At 41.9% G+C, this 18,849-nt stretch overlaps 1 protein-coding gene across 10 annotated transcripts in view; it reads left to right on the top strand.

The window, feature by feature from the left end:
- Positions 1-18,849, top strand: part of cobl (cordon-bleu WH2 repeat protein) — an 89,939-nt gene that overhangs the window by 47,142 nt on the left and 23,948 nt on the right. For all 10 annotated transcript variants that reach the window (XM_072680186.1, XM_072680190.1, XM_072680184.1 and 7 more), the window contains one exon: positions 16,447-17,008. In XM_072680186.1, the coding sequence (XP_072536287.1) occupies positions 16,447-17,008 (562 nt within the window). The remainder of the gene's footprint in view (positions 1-16,446; positions 17,009-18,849) is intronic.

Raw genomic sequence — 18,849 nt, 5'->3', positions numbered from 1 at the left:
CTCTACTTTGGGAATAACCACAAGCATCCAGACTTTTTTTTTTTGGTCCTTGCACCTAAGCTGTGGAACAAACTTCCCCCCCGGTGCCGGAACAGCCAAGACGCTGACTGAAGACCTATCTCTTCCAAGAGTACAGAGGCAAAGTTTAGTGTATGTTGAAGTGTACCGTGTATCTAGGTATTCCTACTGACTGGGGCCAAATCCCACACATTTCATTCCCTTATTGTGATATTAGCACTCATCAGAACTCACACCTTGGTTAATTTCTTCATTTTAAGGAAGGACACTAGAAGATTCTGCCAGATACTAGAAGTAGTAAACAAATTTTGGTAAAAATAAACAAATTTTAGCTGTTTTAGTTTTATTAGATGTAGTGTATTAGCCTTTTATTATTGCGATTAACAGTTTGCATGGATTTAGTCAGTGGATATATTTTTTTAGACAGTGTTTATTTATTTATTTTTATGTTTCCACACCCATACGTCTTGTAGCATTTGAGTTGCACAAGTGATATGTCCAACAATAATCATTTTATAATGAAAAGTGACACTTTTGCTTTTTCAAATCTGGCTCGCTTGCCTTCCAAGTGCCTAAAAAAATCAGTTCTCCTGTGTGTGTAATTCTGCCTGATTTGATGATGAAATGGAGAGGATTTTTTCCCATTATTACGTAGCAGTGGGAGACGACCTTCCAAATGTTAATGTTCCCATTGATGGGCCTCTGTTTCACACCCTGCCTGCACCTGACTAAAACAATCCTCTACACGGTCATTATTGACCCCCTATCATGCATTGTTCAGAGACCTGCTGATATTGAGGGCTGATGTAGTCTTTAAAGAACACTGACCAACTGCTCGATCAGTGTAATTAGTTGTGCTTAACTGGACGGAGTGCAGCACATTTGTAATGGAAATCACTGTACTGTAAGGACAGGGTAGTGTTTCAGAACTTGTGTTTAAAGTCTGCTGTTGGTTGTGCTGTGAAATATCACGATAAATAAAACTGCATGTTGTGAAAATGTGCTTCACTACGGTGATCCCACGGCTACACTGCTCATTACAAAAGACTTTTCTTTCTTCTGACCTGACTTTCTCTGCCTGGTGATCATCTGCATATTATATACATGAGGGTAAGAATGTGACCTTTACTCAGCTGTTGGAAGCGTTAGAGCTTGAGTATGTAGTTACATAACTGGTCAAAAGTTTAATGAGAAGAGAGAAGTTCATATGCAGAATTATTATCCAGAATACTTAATGATTTGACATGATTTGAAGTGGTCAGTCTACAGTCAGATCCCGTTTAGTATTGTGCTTATTGCTGCTCAGGATTAAATCATCAGACCATCACCATTTGTTTGTTACTTTAAATACATGACATAAATAATCTCATCAAACCAACTTTATTGTATAGTGCTTTTTACAACTGCCGTGGTCAGAAAGCAGCTTTACAGGAGACAAGAGATCAACAAAGTGTAAAAAACATAAACCCTCATTGAGCAAGCCAAAGATGAAAGAAGTGGCAAGGAAAAAGTCCCTCAGAGCTAGAGGAAGAAATCTTGGGAAGAAACCTGAACTGTTTATAAATTATTGATAAAAAAACATACCACATACTTTTCTAGTGCTCAAATGTGCTGATATAATCATAATATAGTATAACTAATGTAATCGTAGTAGTGATGGTAACAGTAATGATGGTTAATGGTGGTAATAATAATAGTGGCAGATTGTTAGCGTCCATGTAAACTTTAATATAGTCTTTAGGCAGAGGGTGGACAACTAGTTTGACGCGGGGGCAGGGGAGCCTGGCGGTCAGTCTGGTGGGTGGGCCGCTGGTCTGTCGCAAGTGCAACAAAGGCTTGCTGTCAGTCTTCCATCAAGTCAGGCCGGATTATTTGGCAGTCATTGACTCCCAAAAAAAAGGTAAAGAGATTTATGATAGCCACAAAGAAGCCACAGGCAGCCTTTAAAAAAAAAAAAAAAAAGACTAAATAAAAGTAAACAATGGTTGCAATGCTTAACTGTATTATTTATAATAATTAAATGTATATTTCCACAAAGTATATTAATATAAGAGTCATTTCTTTGAACATTAGCAGTCGGTAGATGTTTGCTGGCTGTCTATTAAATACATGCACACATCACATCATTATTGAACTACAGTGGGGAGAACAAGTATTTGATACACTGCTGATTTTTCAGGTTTTCCCACTTGCAAAGCATGTAGAAGACGGTAATTTTTATCATAGGTACTCTTCAACTGTGAGTGATGGAATCTAAAACAAAAATCCAGAAAAATACATTGTATGATTTTTAAATAATTAATTTCCATTTTATTGTGGGAAATAAGTATTTGATCATCTATCAACCAGTAAGAATTTTGGCTCTCACAGACATGTTACTTCTTCTTTAAGAAGCCCTCCTGTTCTCCACTCATTACCTGTATTAACTGCACCTGTTTGAACTCGTTACCTGTATAAAAGACACCTGTCCACACACTCAATCAGTCAGACTCCAGCATCTCCACAATGCCCAAGACCAGAGAGCTTTGTAAGGACATCAGGGATAAAATTGTAGACCTGCACAAGGCTGGGATGGGCTACAGGACAATAGGCAAGCAGCTTGGTGAGAAGGCAACAACTGTTGGTGCAATTATTAGAAAATGGAAGAAATGCAAAATAACGGATAATCTCCCTCGGTCTGGGGCGCCATGCAAGATCTCACCTCGTGGAGCATCAATGATCTTGAGGAAGGTGAGGAATGAGCCCAGAATTACACGGCAGGACCTGGTCAATGACCTGAATAGAGCTGGGACCACAGTCTCAAAGAAAACAATCAGTAACACTCTACGCCGTCAAGGATTAAAATCCTGCAGTGCACGCAAGGTGCCCTTCCTCAAGCCAACGCATGTCAAAGCCCGTCTGAAGTTTGCAAATGACCATCTGAATGATCCAGAGGAGGAATGGGAGAAGGTCATGTGGTCTGATGAGACAAAAATAGAACTTTTTGGTTTAAACTCCACTCGTCATGTTTGGAGGAAGAAGAATGATGAGTACAACCCCAAGAACACCATCCCAACCGTGAAGCATGGCGGTGGAAACATCATTCTTTGGGGATGCTTTTCTGCAAAGGGGACAGGACGACTGCACCGTATTGTGGGAAGGATGGATGGGGCCATGTATTGTGAGATTTTGGCCAACAACCTCCTTCCCTCAGTAAGAGCACTGAAGATGGGTCGTGGCTGGGTCTTCCAGCATGATATCGACCCAAAACACACAGCCAGGGCAACTAAAGAGTGGCTCCGTAGGAAACATCTTAAGGTCCTGGAGTGGCCTAGCCAGTCTCCAGACCTGAATCCAATAGAAAATCTTTGGAGGGAGCTTAAAGTCCGTGTGGCCCAGCGACAGCCACGGAACCTGAAGGCTCTGGAGGAGATCTGTATGGAGGAGTGGGCCAAAATCCCTGCTGCAGTGTGTGCAAACCTTGTCAAGAACTACAGGAAACGTCTCATCTCTGTAATTGCAAACAAAGGTTTCTGTACCAAATATTAAGTTTCTTTTTCTGGTGTATCAAATACTTATTTACCACAATAAAATGGAAATTAATTATTTAAAAATCATACAATGTATTTTTCTGGATTTTTGTTTTAGATTCCATCACTCACAGTTGAAGAGTACGTATGATAAAAATTACAGTCTTCTACATGCTTTGCAAGTGGGAAAACCTGAAAAATCAGCAGTGTATCAAATACTTGTTCTCCCCACTGTAACTTACATATATAGCTTACATATTGCTATAAGCTCACACATTTAAAATATGTATGCCATGCTCTTACACAATACCATACAGCAATATTAACCATTAATGTTTTCTACTTATCTTTAGTTAAATTATGTATGTAGTTTAATGATCGTGTTTACTTATGTTTTAATAGCCATGTGTCAGTGAAGCAAAGTAACAATGTCCTATATAGTGTAACTACCTGTTTACTGTGCATATAATGATAACACTCTTGAATCTTGATACATTACAGCATAAGGCAAGGTGTGTTATTAAAATTCCCTTATCCACGTTACAACCACAACAGCTTCAGATGGCCTATTGTTTTTAGAACAGAATAAAAAACTATACAGTGAGATAGATTAGGTGCAACAGGATAGGTGCAATCCTGTGTGAGCATCTTGCAATCCATTTGAACATATTTTTAGAGCTCAGATCCAGTGTGGTGTGATCCGAATTGAATTAATGACGCCATTGTAATTTCTTGGAGGCTTACTGTTTCCTCTGGGCTGATGAATCCAGTGTGGATTTGAGTATGGCGTTTTCAGTTGTGAGAGCGAGTGAGCGAGCGAGAGAGAGAGAGAAACCGGTCACTGTTTATTCAGAGTCATGTGCTATCTGTGAATGTGCGCACACTCCTCAGTATGTGTACCGAGCCACTGGCCGTTACAACAGATGCTGGCCCTTGTTGAACCCTCCACGCCTTGTCTCTGAACTGCATAAGTTCAAGGTGTTCAATCGTCCAGCCGTGTCCAAACACCCTGTTCAAACCAGCAGAGGTCATCAACGCTTCGGTCACATGACATGGAAATGATGCAGGGCTTAGGAACGTTTGATTTACTGGAACAGAGCATTTGTGTGATGTTGCTGATTGTGCAGCTCAGAGAGCACAGAGAGCACATCAGTCCTTTCCTTCATCACATGATGCGCTTCTCTCTCTCTCTCCCTCTCTCTCTGTGTCCTGGTGTAATACGAGCGCAGTTACATGAGGACAGCTGCTGCTGGAGTGATGTCGGGTTCTGAGCTTATTTTAGAAGCCACCCACCCCCCCGAAGGACCCTGTCGATGTTTGTGCGAGTCAAAACACGATCCGCCAAACAGCGTCTCCAATCGATTCCCAGTCAGAGTGATAACTGAGTTTCCAGACACTGTTGAAGTGTGTGACATGGTTGGGAGATTCTGTTCTCAGTTTAACTCTCAAAACTTTGAGCTCAAACCTACAATCTGAGCCATGTGTGTGTGTGGGGGGGGTGTGTGGGGGTGTGTGGGGGGGGTGGGGGGGTGTTTAAGGGGTCATAAGAGGGCATCGTCTCATGTCAGCCTGCTTTTCCTTGACCTGGAGAAAGCTCTCAGTAAGCTCAGTGCAGTTTTTGTGAAATCTCTGCTCATACTGGCAAGACTCTTTTAATTAGCCAACTAATGCAAAACTCAGCAGGAAGACCACCATGACCTCATGATTATATGATTATAACTGCTGGTCAACCAGCTTTGGTGCTTTATGTACTGCATATGTTGGTGAATGTGTGAAGATTTTGTGATGTTCGTGACTTTGCAGCAGTCAAGTTTATTTATCGAGCGCTGTGAAAAGCAGCAAGGTGCCCAAAGTGCAATAAAGTGAAGAAGGAACTTATCTATGATGTATATAAAGAAATTAAATTAGACATAAAAGGATACAGTTCAATTTATTTCACTGTAATTAGAAGCTACAATAATACAATCCATACTAAAGAATGGTGGGGTTACATACCATAATACCGTAATGCAACAAAAAAGTGCAGCGCGATTCAGACGCATCACAAACAAAAAGCTCAAACTCTTAGCTTTGTGTTGCTAGCCACAGTAGGCTAGCACATAAACACTCCTGAAGGAGCCCCAGGCTGTTTTCACGTGCATCCGCTGGCTTCTACTGGCTAACTCACGATTACAGAGAAGAGCCAGACACCTCAGCTACAACAGCCGTGCAGTACTTTACAAAAGCCGGGCTTCAACTCGCTCTCAGCTTAACGTCTCACTCCCCTTCTCTACCCACATAAACACTCTTACTTGCTGGGTGCCAAGCACTTTAGAACATGCTACAGTAATGATAAAAAAAGAAAGGCTTTCTGGGGTAAAACTAGAAAGAAAACTAAACATTTTTATGTTTTAAAGACTGCAGTAATGACAGATTGATCTACCTTCATTATTCAGTTCTGTTTTGCACATGAAAAATATCTGATATTCACTTTTGTAGTTAAATATGTGTATCAGTAGTAAAGCAAGTCACTGTTAACCTACCAAGACAAGCCTACTGTTTCTAATGGGATTCACTAGTCAACTTTAAAGTCAGTTTTCCTGGAAAAAGTAAATAAATAAATAGTCAGATCAATGTAGATAGACTTAGCCTTAGTACCTGGTCTTAGCTCTCCTGTCTACTGGTTTTAAATATCAGTAATAAAAGTGTATTTTAATACTAAGTATATGACAGAATAAGTATTTACCAATAGTACATTTTAATATAAATTGTGGCGAGCCCCTTGGGAAAGGGGCGTGGCCAACGTGACCTGATCGACAGCGAGGCCCAGAGACGACACAAACACAGGGCTCATGTGAGCCACATACCTTTATTTAACACACTCCCTCCACCACACCCAAACGAAAACGTAAAGGAACATAACGGCCTCTAACAGTCTTAACACGCTTGTACTCAACTAGCAAGTCCTTGGTGGCTCAGTCCGTCGTGTGCTCTCCGTGTTCCCTCTTGTGAGTGACTGAGCTGGCCCTTTTATGCCGTTGACCTGGGCTCGTCAGACTGAACGACCACAGGAGTACGGCATCAGGGCTCACTCCCGCCTCCTCACCGCCACAATATATTTCTATATTAATGCTCTATCTAATCTCTCTATTAATGTTCTATATTAATTTCTATATTAATTAGGTAAATGCTCTAAACAATGTGAGCTCTAGCCTGCTCGGAACTGCCAGCGCGTGTCAATGTAAGTGATTATATAGGGAGTAACAGAGTAACACACTGAAAGTGTAAAAAAAGGGCCCTTATGGACTACTAGTCCACTGTACCGCACACCCTGCAGTGTTTGGCAGTTGCTGTGGTTTTATTCTATCCGTGATTCTTAGAAACTCTAATGACCTTGATGAGAGGCCTCAATCCTCTTTTATTAACTCGACACGTTTAAATGAGGCGTGTGTTTCAAGCTCCTCAGAATAAGCTCCCTGATCCAGCAGCAGGATTTTCTCCGATTATACGAACATGGAGAGTTTTTTTTGTAGTGCCAATTATTATACGTTTGAACATGCGGAATATGTTTTTTTCTTATTATTTAAATGTTTTTTTCGTTTAGTAAATATATTCATACATAGGCACGGATTAGTTCACAGTCTGCAGTGTGGAACTGTTTTACAGGGGAACAAGAACAAAACATAACACTGAAACACTTTTTACTTGAGTCATTTTTCCCATGCCGCTAAATAGGGGTGGTCAATATGGTAAAAATATTGGATCATGATATTTAAAAAACGTTTTCACAATACACAATATTTTGACATGCAGATAAAATACATAAGTATCAGCAGATTTTTCAAATCTGCTATCCAAATACTCCTATACTTGTGCAGTCATTTCTGTCCAATTTCTGCTGCACTTCATCTAATTAAAATCTAAATACTCTCATTTGTAGTGAACTATGCAGCTGATCATTGTTCTTTTAGCCTCAACACTATGCCAACTGTGAAGAATGGGGTGAAAATATTACGCTTGGAGGTTGCGTCGCTGCCAGTGGCATTGGCAGTGTTTCGCAGATGGAGGGAGGAATGGATTCCACAAAATACCAGCAAATCATGGGTCCAAATGTCAAACCGTTTGTGAAAAGTGGATGACTTCTACAACCAAACAATGATCCAAAATATACCTCAGATTCACAGTGGACTAGCGGAGACTTCAGGAATGACCCTCACTGCCCCTTTTTTTTCTTTTTAAATCAGTAAAAAATAAATCTTAATAGACCTCGAGGATATCTCAGGACTAAGGGCATTAAACAAAGACGAAATCCCAACCACAAGAACTGAAAACTGAAACTGAAAAAAGGGCATGTTCCCAAGCCTTGACTCTGTAAGGTGCCAAAACATTTGCACAGCAGTCTGAAATGAGTGTGTTTTCATATGTGTATGTTCATATGTCAACAGAATACCATCAAAAATAAAGTGATTTCTCTAAAGTAACTAGTAGACACATTACCAGGTAGGTCACTCAGATGTTGTTGTGATCCATATCAGTGTATAATCTGACCTGTCATGCATACATTAATGCGTACAGTCGACTGTTTACCTGCATGGATTTCACATTTCACTCACATTTTCATTATTTATGACTCAATGCCACAGCTCTTAATTGACTATTCTTGTTGTTCTGTCATTTGCTCTGCTATCTGACCAGTGTCGACCAGAGGAGGATGGGTTTCCCCTTTTGGGTCTTGGTAGTCAAAACAGACCCAAAGTCAGACCCAGTTCAGACCCAGAAATCTGTAAAGCTGCTTTGTGACAACATTCGTTGTGAAAAACATTATAGAAGTGTGTGAACAGACATTCAGTCAAGTGTGTCCAGAGTTTTGACTTTGGCTACAACATACTGTATGTAAGCTATGTTGGGCATTTTACAGAAATATTGGCCACCAAGTGGTCCATCCCCTCGAAAGCATCTCTGACCTCATGGAGCTGGCTGAGGATCTCTGTGGATGTTCTCATACAGTGGCAGCTGGTTTAGGAGTGATGATCAGGTAGCACAGCAGAGCTTGGAAGGTGACCTAGAAGGGCTTGATAAAAATAAACTGGCCAAAACAAGGAAGCACGACACCACCAATGTGAGACGAGGCGAACGGAGCAGACTGTTTACATCAACCCCCCGGGTCTCTGTTGTCAAGATGAAAATACTGCTCTCAGGAATGAAGAAACTGGTTATTGGTGCCAAAACACGTGTCCTTATGAACAGATGAGCATGAGTGGTATTTCTGGGACATATGCCTATGCTCTTTGATGTATAAATCTACTGAAATAAGACGCAAGACTGAATCCGACTGGAATCTGATGCATGAGCCTTGCCCTTGAGTGGCACTCCCAATACAAGGCTTCCCATCAGTGCAGAGACGTGCCCTGTCAAAATGTGCTCGGTTCAGATCTCAGCTGTGCTTCTGTGGACATCCTCAAGAATAACGTTGGCCACATTCTTATTGGCCCACAGTCATGCTTCATAGCAGCTTTAACATAGTATGTAGAGTGTTTTTTAGTCAAGGCCATTAAGGTCTTGGACATCTATATGTCCAGCTATAGCTGGTTTGCTCAGGCCTTGGACCATTTCCCCCTTGGTTTGGTTTGTTTTTACACAGGAAACAAATCGAACGCACCAAAATGCATCACAACAAACCGTTTGAGTGGAGTTGTCTGCATCTGAGTGTGATTACTGTGTTCACGCCTGGCCATACGTATCACACCAAGGGTGAAAACAAACCAGAGTCCAATTTGGACTGGACTAAAAAGTGCAGGTGTGAAAAAGGCCCTTCAAAATTAAAATAAAGGTGCTGCAAATGGTTCCAAAGAAGACGCACCTTTGTTCCCATAAAGAACCATGTTTTTGATGGAGAAGAACTTTCTTTAAATCAAGTGAAAGTTCTCCACGCTCATTTCTATCTATTACAACCACATGGTTTTTCCAAAAGTGGTTCTTCTGTGGCATTTGCTTTTAGAAACGCCTCTATTTTTAAGATTGTACTGTAAATTATTTTGATTTAGTGTTCTTTGGGGTACTGCCGATATCCACAATATGCTCAGAAAGGAAATGCTACCACTGCCTACTACCTATAGGCTGTGATTGCCAAATTGTACTGACCCAGAAACAAGCATTTGGATCTTTTTGAAATTTTGGCTGTATTAAAATTAGCATGTATTTTTTGAAACAGTTAAGGCTGGCTTTTTCTTTTCTGTTCCTCAAACCATTTCAGAGCACTGGTGGAGGCAGCTAGCTTCTGGGGGGCTCTGATTTGGAAGAGTGTCTGTAGATGATAGGTCAGAATTTAGAGCTGAAAACCCTCAGCTCTCTGAGGCTCTTTGTGTACAATTGTGTATACATACAGGTTTGAATGGCGAAGCCCTGTTAGCGTTTTTTACTTCCATTGAAAAGCATATATTGAAATTTTTGGCTCTTCAGCGGTCAGAGCGTCAGCTTCGGAGTGCTGTTAAATATGCGTGTGTTCTTCCTTTCGGGCATTGGATCAGAGTGTGTGTGGATCAGAGGTGAAAAGTGTATAAATCGAATGTTCCAGGTCTTGAGCAGGGCAGAAGACGGAGTAATTAAACAGATTGGGCTTCAGCAGGAGCCTGCTTAGCTTTCATCACAGGGCCAGCATTCCACAGGATTACGAGGGGGGGAGGGGCACTCAACAAGCTAAGTTTGATGTATCTATACATCTTGGTTACAGAGTACAGAGCTGTGCTCATGAGAGAAAGCAGAGCGGAGACGTGACTTGGGCATGACCAATAGAAACTGATCTTAGGGCTTTATAACAAAGCAAGCCATAACGAATGTCAGTTTACTGCCTTCATGAGGAATTGAATGCCTGTCTAATAGGTTTTATAATCCAGAAACAGGCATTTATTTTATGGTTGTTGGATAATGTGTGTTGTGTCAGACCACCTTTTTGTTTCGTTATTGAAGCCTGGAGCTCAGTACAACTGATCCACCCATAAATTACCTAGTAATATTAAAGAAAGCTTTTGTTCTGAAATCTGAAATGTTATAAATAAAAACAATGCATTCTTAAAAGTGTTTTAAAAAAGGATGCGTCGGTTTAAAATATTAACTAGGTATTGACTTATTGTATGAGCCCTAGATGAATCCATATCTGTTTCTTACCAGAAACTTTGCCATTGGACAGATTCACATGCTACTTTTTTTATGGAACAGTGTTCTGTTGTGAATCGCTGATGGCGAGTATTGAGTAATTCAGTGTGTTATGGTAAACCTGCCAGTGCATTGTATGAGTCTAGCCCTGTGTATAGGAGATCACATTGTTTTGAAACAGGCTGTACAAGGCTACACTGAACCTGTGCCAGTTCTGAGGTCTCAGAGAACACTTCTTACTTGCAGTATTCCTCCAGGACAAGGTCAGTGTGCATTATCTATTCTAGGATCAGCCCAACTTTTTTTACTGTACATGTGTATTTGCTGGCGTATGGGAGACCACAATTGCTCGTACATCAACACTTTGTAACATAGCCATGCATATAGGTTGAAGTTGAGTCTGCACACAGTGGCATTGAGGCCTGGGGAAAATGAATGGCTGACCAGCCTGTGGGGGAATGGAAACCTGTAGGCCAGCATGCCTGTGGCAAGACCACGGCCCTCACACACTACAATTATCTACTCCCGCCACCTCCCTCTCTCTTCTATCCCCTTCCACTTCTTTTTTTCCCCTTTCCCAGCTGCTTTTATTCAGTTCTGTTCAAATCCCGTTCATTTGTATAGTGCTTTCAACAGACGACGTCTCAAAACAGCTTTCCTGAAGTGTCCAGTGATCAAGCAGAGGGAAATAATATCATGGAAACCTTACTAAGAGAACCTCAAAGATCTTTCTTCTGTATAATCCCTCAGGCCCAGAGGAGAATAAAGGTTTTACCTTTATTTTGTGTCTTATCAATGAATAAGCATGAGTAGCAGTTTTATGCAGTTACTGACATTGAGTATCTGATAGAAATCTGTCAGAAGAACAGTCTCCTGGACTGTTGGCTGTGAGTGGGCAAACCTTAGGTCCTTTTAGGGCCTTCAGAGAAGTGAAGCTTCTTTCATTGACACATTGACATGAATTTGGATTTGCTTCCTTGTGGTTTTTAGGCTACTGCTGTTATGCAAGTCGTCCCATTGGTTAGGCTCTCAAGAGCTCTTAAGTTAGCAAATGACAAAGGACCGCTGGTTCGAATCCCGTTCACGCTGCTAGCCAACAGCCACTGGTGCCTCGAGAGAGTGCAATTGGCCAGTGTGTCAGAGCCAGGGATGCTGCACTTCCCTCCATCAGCGGCAGTTTGAAAAAGAGGTGTGGCTGGCTGGGCGTGTGTCCGTGTGTCGGACAGGGGAGGGGAGAGAATACGTACGGGTTGGGTAATTGGCGATCTAAACAATCAGAAATAAACTTTAAGGACAAGTATGATTCAGTCAGATGTTAGAAATAGAAAACAGTGGCAGGGCTGTTTATTGTAAAATGGCAGAATATAAGGGAAAACAAATGGTAATATTGGTTGTATGCTTCAAATTACTTCTTTCATGGGCTTTAAATGTCTGTTTTTAATCTTGTTTGGTCATATAAAAGGTTTATGTACATCAGCGTTACCGTAGCACTAACATACTCCCTTCATACTTTATTCAGAACGTCTGTACATCTGCTGATTCATGCAATCTGATCAGCCAAGCAGTGCAAAGCATAAAATCACGCAAAGATGGTCCAACAGCTTTAGGTAATGTTCACATCAACCACCGAGACAGGGGCAAAAATGTGATCTCGATTGTGAATATAGCATGATTGTTGGGGCCAGATAGGCAGGTTTGAGTGTTTGTATAACTGCTGATCTTCTGGGGTGTTCAGCCAGCAACAGTCTCAGAATGGTGTACTAAAGCAAAGTCTTATTGATAAAAGAGCTCAATAAAGAATGGTCAGACGGGTTAGAGCTGACAGAAAGGCTACAGTAACTCAGATACGGCTCCAACCGTAGAAGACCGCGTCTGGTATCTCTTTCGTCAGCCAAGAACATAAAGCTGAGGCTGCAGTAGGCACAGTCTCGCCAAAGCTGAAGAGTTAAAGCCTGGCATCTTCTGCAACTGCCACTTCCAGCATGCTAATGCACCATGTCACAAAAGTCATCTCATGCTGGTTTCATAAAAGCTTAGTATGGGTGTACTACTACAATGTCTTTTATAAACTTACACATTTTGTTTATGAAAAAGGTTCTTCATAGAAACGATCGAATGCAACCGGCAAAAGTTCTTTAATGACATTTATTTATCCTCTTTTATCTTCTTCACTCCCTTCAGTTTCTTCTTACTGTGCCACATCCTTCTTTTTGTTCCTGCCCTCTATCTTCTCCCCTCCCTTCTCACGCTCCTCAGCCCTGTCCACTACCCCTGCATCGTCACCCCCACATTCCCACCACCTTCCTTCATGCATCCCCTCTCCTCTCTCCTTTCCCCAGCTCCCTTCTCCTTTGTTGCAGCAGCGTTCTCATGGTTTGGGGTGAAGGGGTTAAGTATGTGCTACAGGCATGAAGCATACCATAGGTGTAAGTCCACATTAAATGTGCTTAAAGACTTCATAGGGAGAGGGGGGGGGGTGTTCTCAGTATGAACTTTAGCCTAGAGAGAGTGATTGTGCTGGGTGAATATAGATTATACTGCACAGTGTGAGTATCAGTACATTTTGTAAGACTAGACTAATGGCTCTGCTCCAGTAACTTTTCCGCTACGACCGAGCATGTTTCCAAAGTGGAAGGCACTAAATATATAGCCACATGAAGATGTAATTGGAATTCAATATTTAATCACATTTTTGTGCTTGTTTTGCTTTTTGCAGGAGCCACTAAGTCCCCATTGATTGACCAAAAGTGTACAGTACAGAGTGTGTAAATAAGTTGTAAAGGGTCGCTGGACAGAGACAGAAAATCCTTGAAGCCAATGCTAGTCTTCTCTCAAACTGTGGCAGCCCAAACAAAGATACTTACAATTGTTGTCAATAAAGACAGGGAGGACTGGGCTGCTGGTGAGCGTTCGCATTTGTCAGACCCGAAGTCATGAATTAGACATGGACATTGTATCCCCCGGCTTTGTTTTCCTTTCCCGCCAGTGGTCCGGACAAAGTAAAGTAAACACACTGGGCTTTAGCATACGAGTTGGAAGAGGAATATGCTTTATTGTTTCATGCAGTTGTGGGAAAGACCCATTGGGCCCATTGACCCAAACTCTAACCCTAGACTTTAGCGTGACCCAGTGTCTAATCTGATTCCTCACCGGAACCTAATCCTAATCCTAACCTTAAAACCAACCAACCTTAACCAAAGACACCAAAAAGCATGCACTTAATAAAATAAGTGTGCAGTTTCTTTTATACAGCATTAAACGTGCATTTAATAAAAGTGACCAACCTTTGGGGTTTTAGTAACAAGACGCAGGATAGGTTTATCGTCCTGTTAGCTTCCGGTCAACCCCTTCCTTTATGCCAGTGTTTTGCGGCTTCTATGGGCTGTAAATGGGAGTAATATACTTTACTACAAAGTGTAAGTATTTTAGGTTGTTCTTTGATGTTTAGGTAGCAAGTGTGTGACTTTGGTCAGGGTGGAAAATGCTCTGATGCAGTTTTACAACCCTGTTATTTTGCCTCTGAATGAAAATCACACTGATTACCTTTTACGGCTTGGGGAAAATAAAAGTAATAAGCTCTGATCTGGTTTAGGATAGCATAGCTTAGCATAGCATAGCCTAGCCTAGCCTAGCCTAGCCTAGCTTTATGTAACAAAAACTTTGTAATTTTTTTTTTGTTTTCCTGGATAGTTTTGCTGTCCTCTCTGCGTGGTTTGCAGTTAATTAGCAAGGCCATTAGCATGCGGTTTGAGCTTTTAAGCCTGTCTAGTACTAGAAGAAGTATGCATTTAATTTAGAATGAACTTGGAATGAACAGTGTACTGCAGTTTGAGTCTAGCTGTAGACTTTGTGGACTCAAAATGAAAGTGTTAGTTCACTTAGAAGCAAGTTATTTAGTTGTATTCTAAACATGTCTGTACTAATCGGTTTTCTGAGGTCTTGTTGCATTGACCTCTCGACGAACACGCTTCAAGCATGCGTGTGTAGGTCACAAACACCGTGTCCTGCTGCATTTACATAAGAAAGGCCGAAAAGCCTGCATTCTCTGAAGAGACACTGTAAGTATAACGTTTAAAAAACAGGACAGGCCAAGATCCCACTGCACCCATCACACATTCTTTCTATTAGTATGACCCAGTCTCTCCTTCTCAGTCTCTCCACCACATTTATTCAGGGTGATCTTTGGGTCATCAGCTCAGCACTGACACAGTCCTCGGCATGGGGTGTGTCCTAGCTGTGAGCCCACGTCCATGTACAGCCGGCGTATGCCATAACAATCGATTCTCAAGATGTGTTCAACCAGGCTAGGCATATGTCAAACGATGTAAATAATGACCCACTTCCTTTGTCCTCAGCATACCCCTGTATAAATATGAGAGTGTGTGTGTGTGTGTGTGGGGGGGGTGGCTCAGAGAGTGTTTTGCTCACCTCTGACCCACATTAATACCCACTTGGACTGTGGGGCAGATCTAGTGGCTTGTTTATGTCTATGCCCGTGTTGTTTTCGCTGCACTCAGGCCACTGCTGTTTGCTGTACTCCGTTTTTGATCAGTTTATTTCGTTATTATAAAGTAATAATACATGTATGATAGTATATTAATATAGATTTATATATTAATACATGTGTAATACATGATACTAGTTCATGCTTTGCTGCATGCCAGAGTTTTGGTGGGGCAAGCAAGTCTTTCTGTAATGCAACATGGAGAGAAAGGTATCGTGAATACATCATATATAAACACTATAAACAATATATATAACAATATATATCATTTAATAATTACGAACATAACATCTTCCAGAATAAATCATCCAGGTTCAGCCACCACCGATCTTTAGAATCAAGGCCATGAGAGTTCATTTGAATTACCGTACCCTTTTGGCAGGAGCAGAAGAATTCATTCATCTCCTGCAGCCAACAGAGTATTTCAGAGCCTGACAGGCATTTAATAGCTTTAGTTCTGCAGAGTGAAGGATCTCCGCTCCGCTCCTAATGTGGGTCAATACCAGTCAGCGGAACTTGTGCAATAAATCTCTCAAAAGAAACGTTGGAATTGAATGGCTGTTATTTAGTCTATTGAGGTTCTGATGTTATCTTCATGTGTGTTTAAGGTATAAATGTTTTACTGCTGCAGTCCCTGAAAGCTAGTCATGCAGCTAATATATTGTTAAATAAGTGGTATGAAATGTCAGTGGTCAAACTACAACAACTTATCAAGCAATATCTGTTTTTTTTTCAATATCTCAATTTCTGTTGTCAAAATAAAATCATGTGATCAATCGTTTGGTGTAAGGTGGTCAGGATAGGCTCTCTTCAGCACCAAACAAGAAGCGGCTTGCTGTCTCCAGTCATTTAAGGGTCATGTAATAACATTTTGCATCCCCCCCCCAATAAAATACTGTGCACACAAGGGTAGCTTCGGCCAAAAGCTGCTTCTGTTTCTGCTCCACTGTTTAACAGTTTCTCTTCTTGTAAACATCCACCAGGAGCAGGATAAGAAATAATCTCTGTACCAAATTTGTAAGGAGTATTAGTTTTTTGTCTTTCTGCAAAACAACATCATAATGCCATAATTCAGTCACCTTATCACTCTTCCAGTCTACCGATTGACACAGGTTTCTAAAAATTCCTCCTATTATTGGACCCTTTTGGCCAAGCATTCTTCTTTAAACCCAGTTAGAGACTGTTTTCGAACAAAAGGATCAATTATTATTAATTATTACAAGTTTTGTATTTGTCCTCCAGAATCTGTTACCAAATCATCCTTCATCCTTCCTTTCTGTCTAGGCAAAACCAGGCTCCCCACGCTTGGACAACCAGATAAAGAAGCGCAAAGCCCCGGCTCCCCCGCCCACCCCGGCCCCCAGCACCCCTGAGCCAGAGCTCACCATCCCTCCTGCCATAGTCCACGTCCCAGCACCGGCTCCAGCTCTGTGCAGGACCTCCACACCCACCCAGGTTCTCAGCTCCCCGCCGGCGGCTGACGACTCTCTGTCAGATCTGAGCCACAGTATTGAGGACTCTGAACCTGCCGGCTCTATCTGCAGCAGCTCCAGCAGCGACGACGCAGTCGAATCAGCCTCCAGCAGCTTGGCTGAGGAGCCCATGCCCCAACCGGCCTATGCGAGACCAGCGATCTCAACGCCAGAACCAGAGCAGGAACCGGATCCGGAACCGGAACTGGAACCGGAACCGGAACCAGAAAAAGAACCACAACCACAACCAAATCCACAGCCAGCTCCCAGAAATGCTGTTAAGCAAGAGCCAGTCCTGAGTTCCAGAGCAGAAGACACAGAGTCCCTAGAGCTTAAAATGGAGGAAATGGAAAACAACCGCCACAGTGCGATAGGTGTGTATGTCTATATTAATGCTGAACAGTTCTGAACTACTTCCAGTATCTCTTTATTACAGGTTATGATTTGAGTGCAGAACTTCAGTAATGAATCAAATAGCTTTAAGTAGCATTAAAGCTTCTGGAACATCAAGTGCTGCCTGATCAACTGGTGCAGTGCACTAAAGGCACACAGCAGAAGCACAACGCTGACATATGTACACTCACTTTGCACATCATTCATTACCCTTACCCTATAGCTCCAGCTTACTTGTGTACTGTTAGAGATTGTAGTCCATCTGTTGATGTACAGTTAGTCATCCTCACGTCTTTGTCTGGTGGAAACAACACCACTGTACCTAAAGTGGTGCTTGAAAGTTTGTGAACGCTTTAGAATTTTGCAGAAATTTGACCTACAATGCCATCAGACTTCCACAAAAGTCCTAAACGTAGATAAGGGGAACCAACTCAACCAGACTTTTCATCAGATCATTTATTTACTGAGGAAAGTGAGTCTGTGTGAGTGGCAAACACACCTTTGCTTTCAGTGTTCAGTGTGACCCCCTTTGTGCAGCAATAACTGCAACTAAATGATTAGTCCTGCACATCGGCTTGGAGGAATTTTAGCCCATTCCTCCAGCTTCAACTCTGTTATGTTGGTGGGTTTCCTTCAGGTCCTTTCACAACATTTGGACTATCAAAAACATTAACGTTATTCTTCATTCTTTAGTAGAACAACTTGTGTGCTTAGGGTCATTGTCTTGCTGCATAACCTACATTATTTTCAAATCGAATTTTTGCAGGAACATTTTTTTTTACAAATGTTCAAGCACCACTGTAATACACACACCACACACACTACCATACCCCACTACCTTGTCAGTCTCTCAGTGCTGTGTTAGAAATTACCTACTGCCCAATTAGTAGCTGGCCAGCTGACCAGAGAAAAGACAACCATATGGTGTTGGACACAGATGGACAGATGGAATTCGGCCTCCGCCTTTAACCCATCCATGCAGAGAACACACATACACACTAGTGATCAAACACACACAGTGACAGTGAGCACACATGCCTGGAACTGTGCTGCCGTGCAGGGTGAAGGGCCTTGCTCAAGGACCCAGCAGTCCGAGCTCAAGCTTGTGCTTCAAGAAAGGACCTACAGTCTGTAATATGCCCCTATACAGTGACCTATAAGGCAGGTGGCTAACGTGCCTCTGACCTCTCTTTGTGTGTGTCTGACCTCTCAAGCGTTAAGATGTTTGGAGAGAATGCATTGATGGAGCAATGCTGGATAAACGGGTGCCTCTGGTTTTTATTTTCAGCCCTTGTTTAACATTCCTCCAACTGGTATTATACTCCTATCACTCTCATTTTCAATAACCGTTCTGTTTACAGATGCCTGTGTACAGATGTATCTGGAGCGAGGAAAGCAATGCACGGTTCAGTGAGAACTTGCCTTGCTGAGCAGCTTTCCACTTCACTTAAGTGCTAAATGCTATCGACCATATTTTTGGGTTTGCGTTGTTAGACATGAAATGTAGAAATCAGCTTCATTGTGTGTTAATAGGGAAAACGAGAAGGTCTCCTTCACGTTACCCTCTCCTTGGTTGTGCTTTTCAGCTTCACCTTCATTCAATCTGAATTCATTCATTCATCTGATTTGGAGCAGAGGTTCCACCTGAGCAAGTTGTTTAACCTGAGCAGGTTGTAGCGTGTTCTCACACATGCATGTACACACACCACACATAGTTAGAGAGTGGGGTGGGGGTTGGGGGGTCAGCCAGAAAACAACATTGTGCAACTCATAGCATTGGCAGTGATGCAGAAACACCACCCAAAAAAAAACCCAGAACTCA

Source organism: Salminus brasiliensis, chromosome 5 (assembly GCF_030463535.1).
Source record: "Salminus brasiliensis chromosome 5, fSalBra1.hap2, whole genome shotgun sequence".
Taxonomy (NCBI): domain Eukaryota; kingdom Metazoa; phylum Chordata; class Actinopteri; order Characiformes; family Bryconidae; genus Salminus; species Salminus brasiliensis.
Note: the sequence above shows the minus strand (reverse complement) of the source record. Positions and strands in the feature narration are given on the sequence as shown.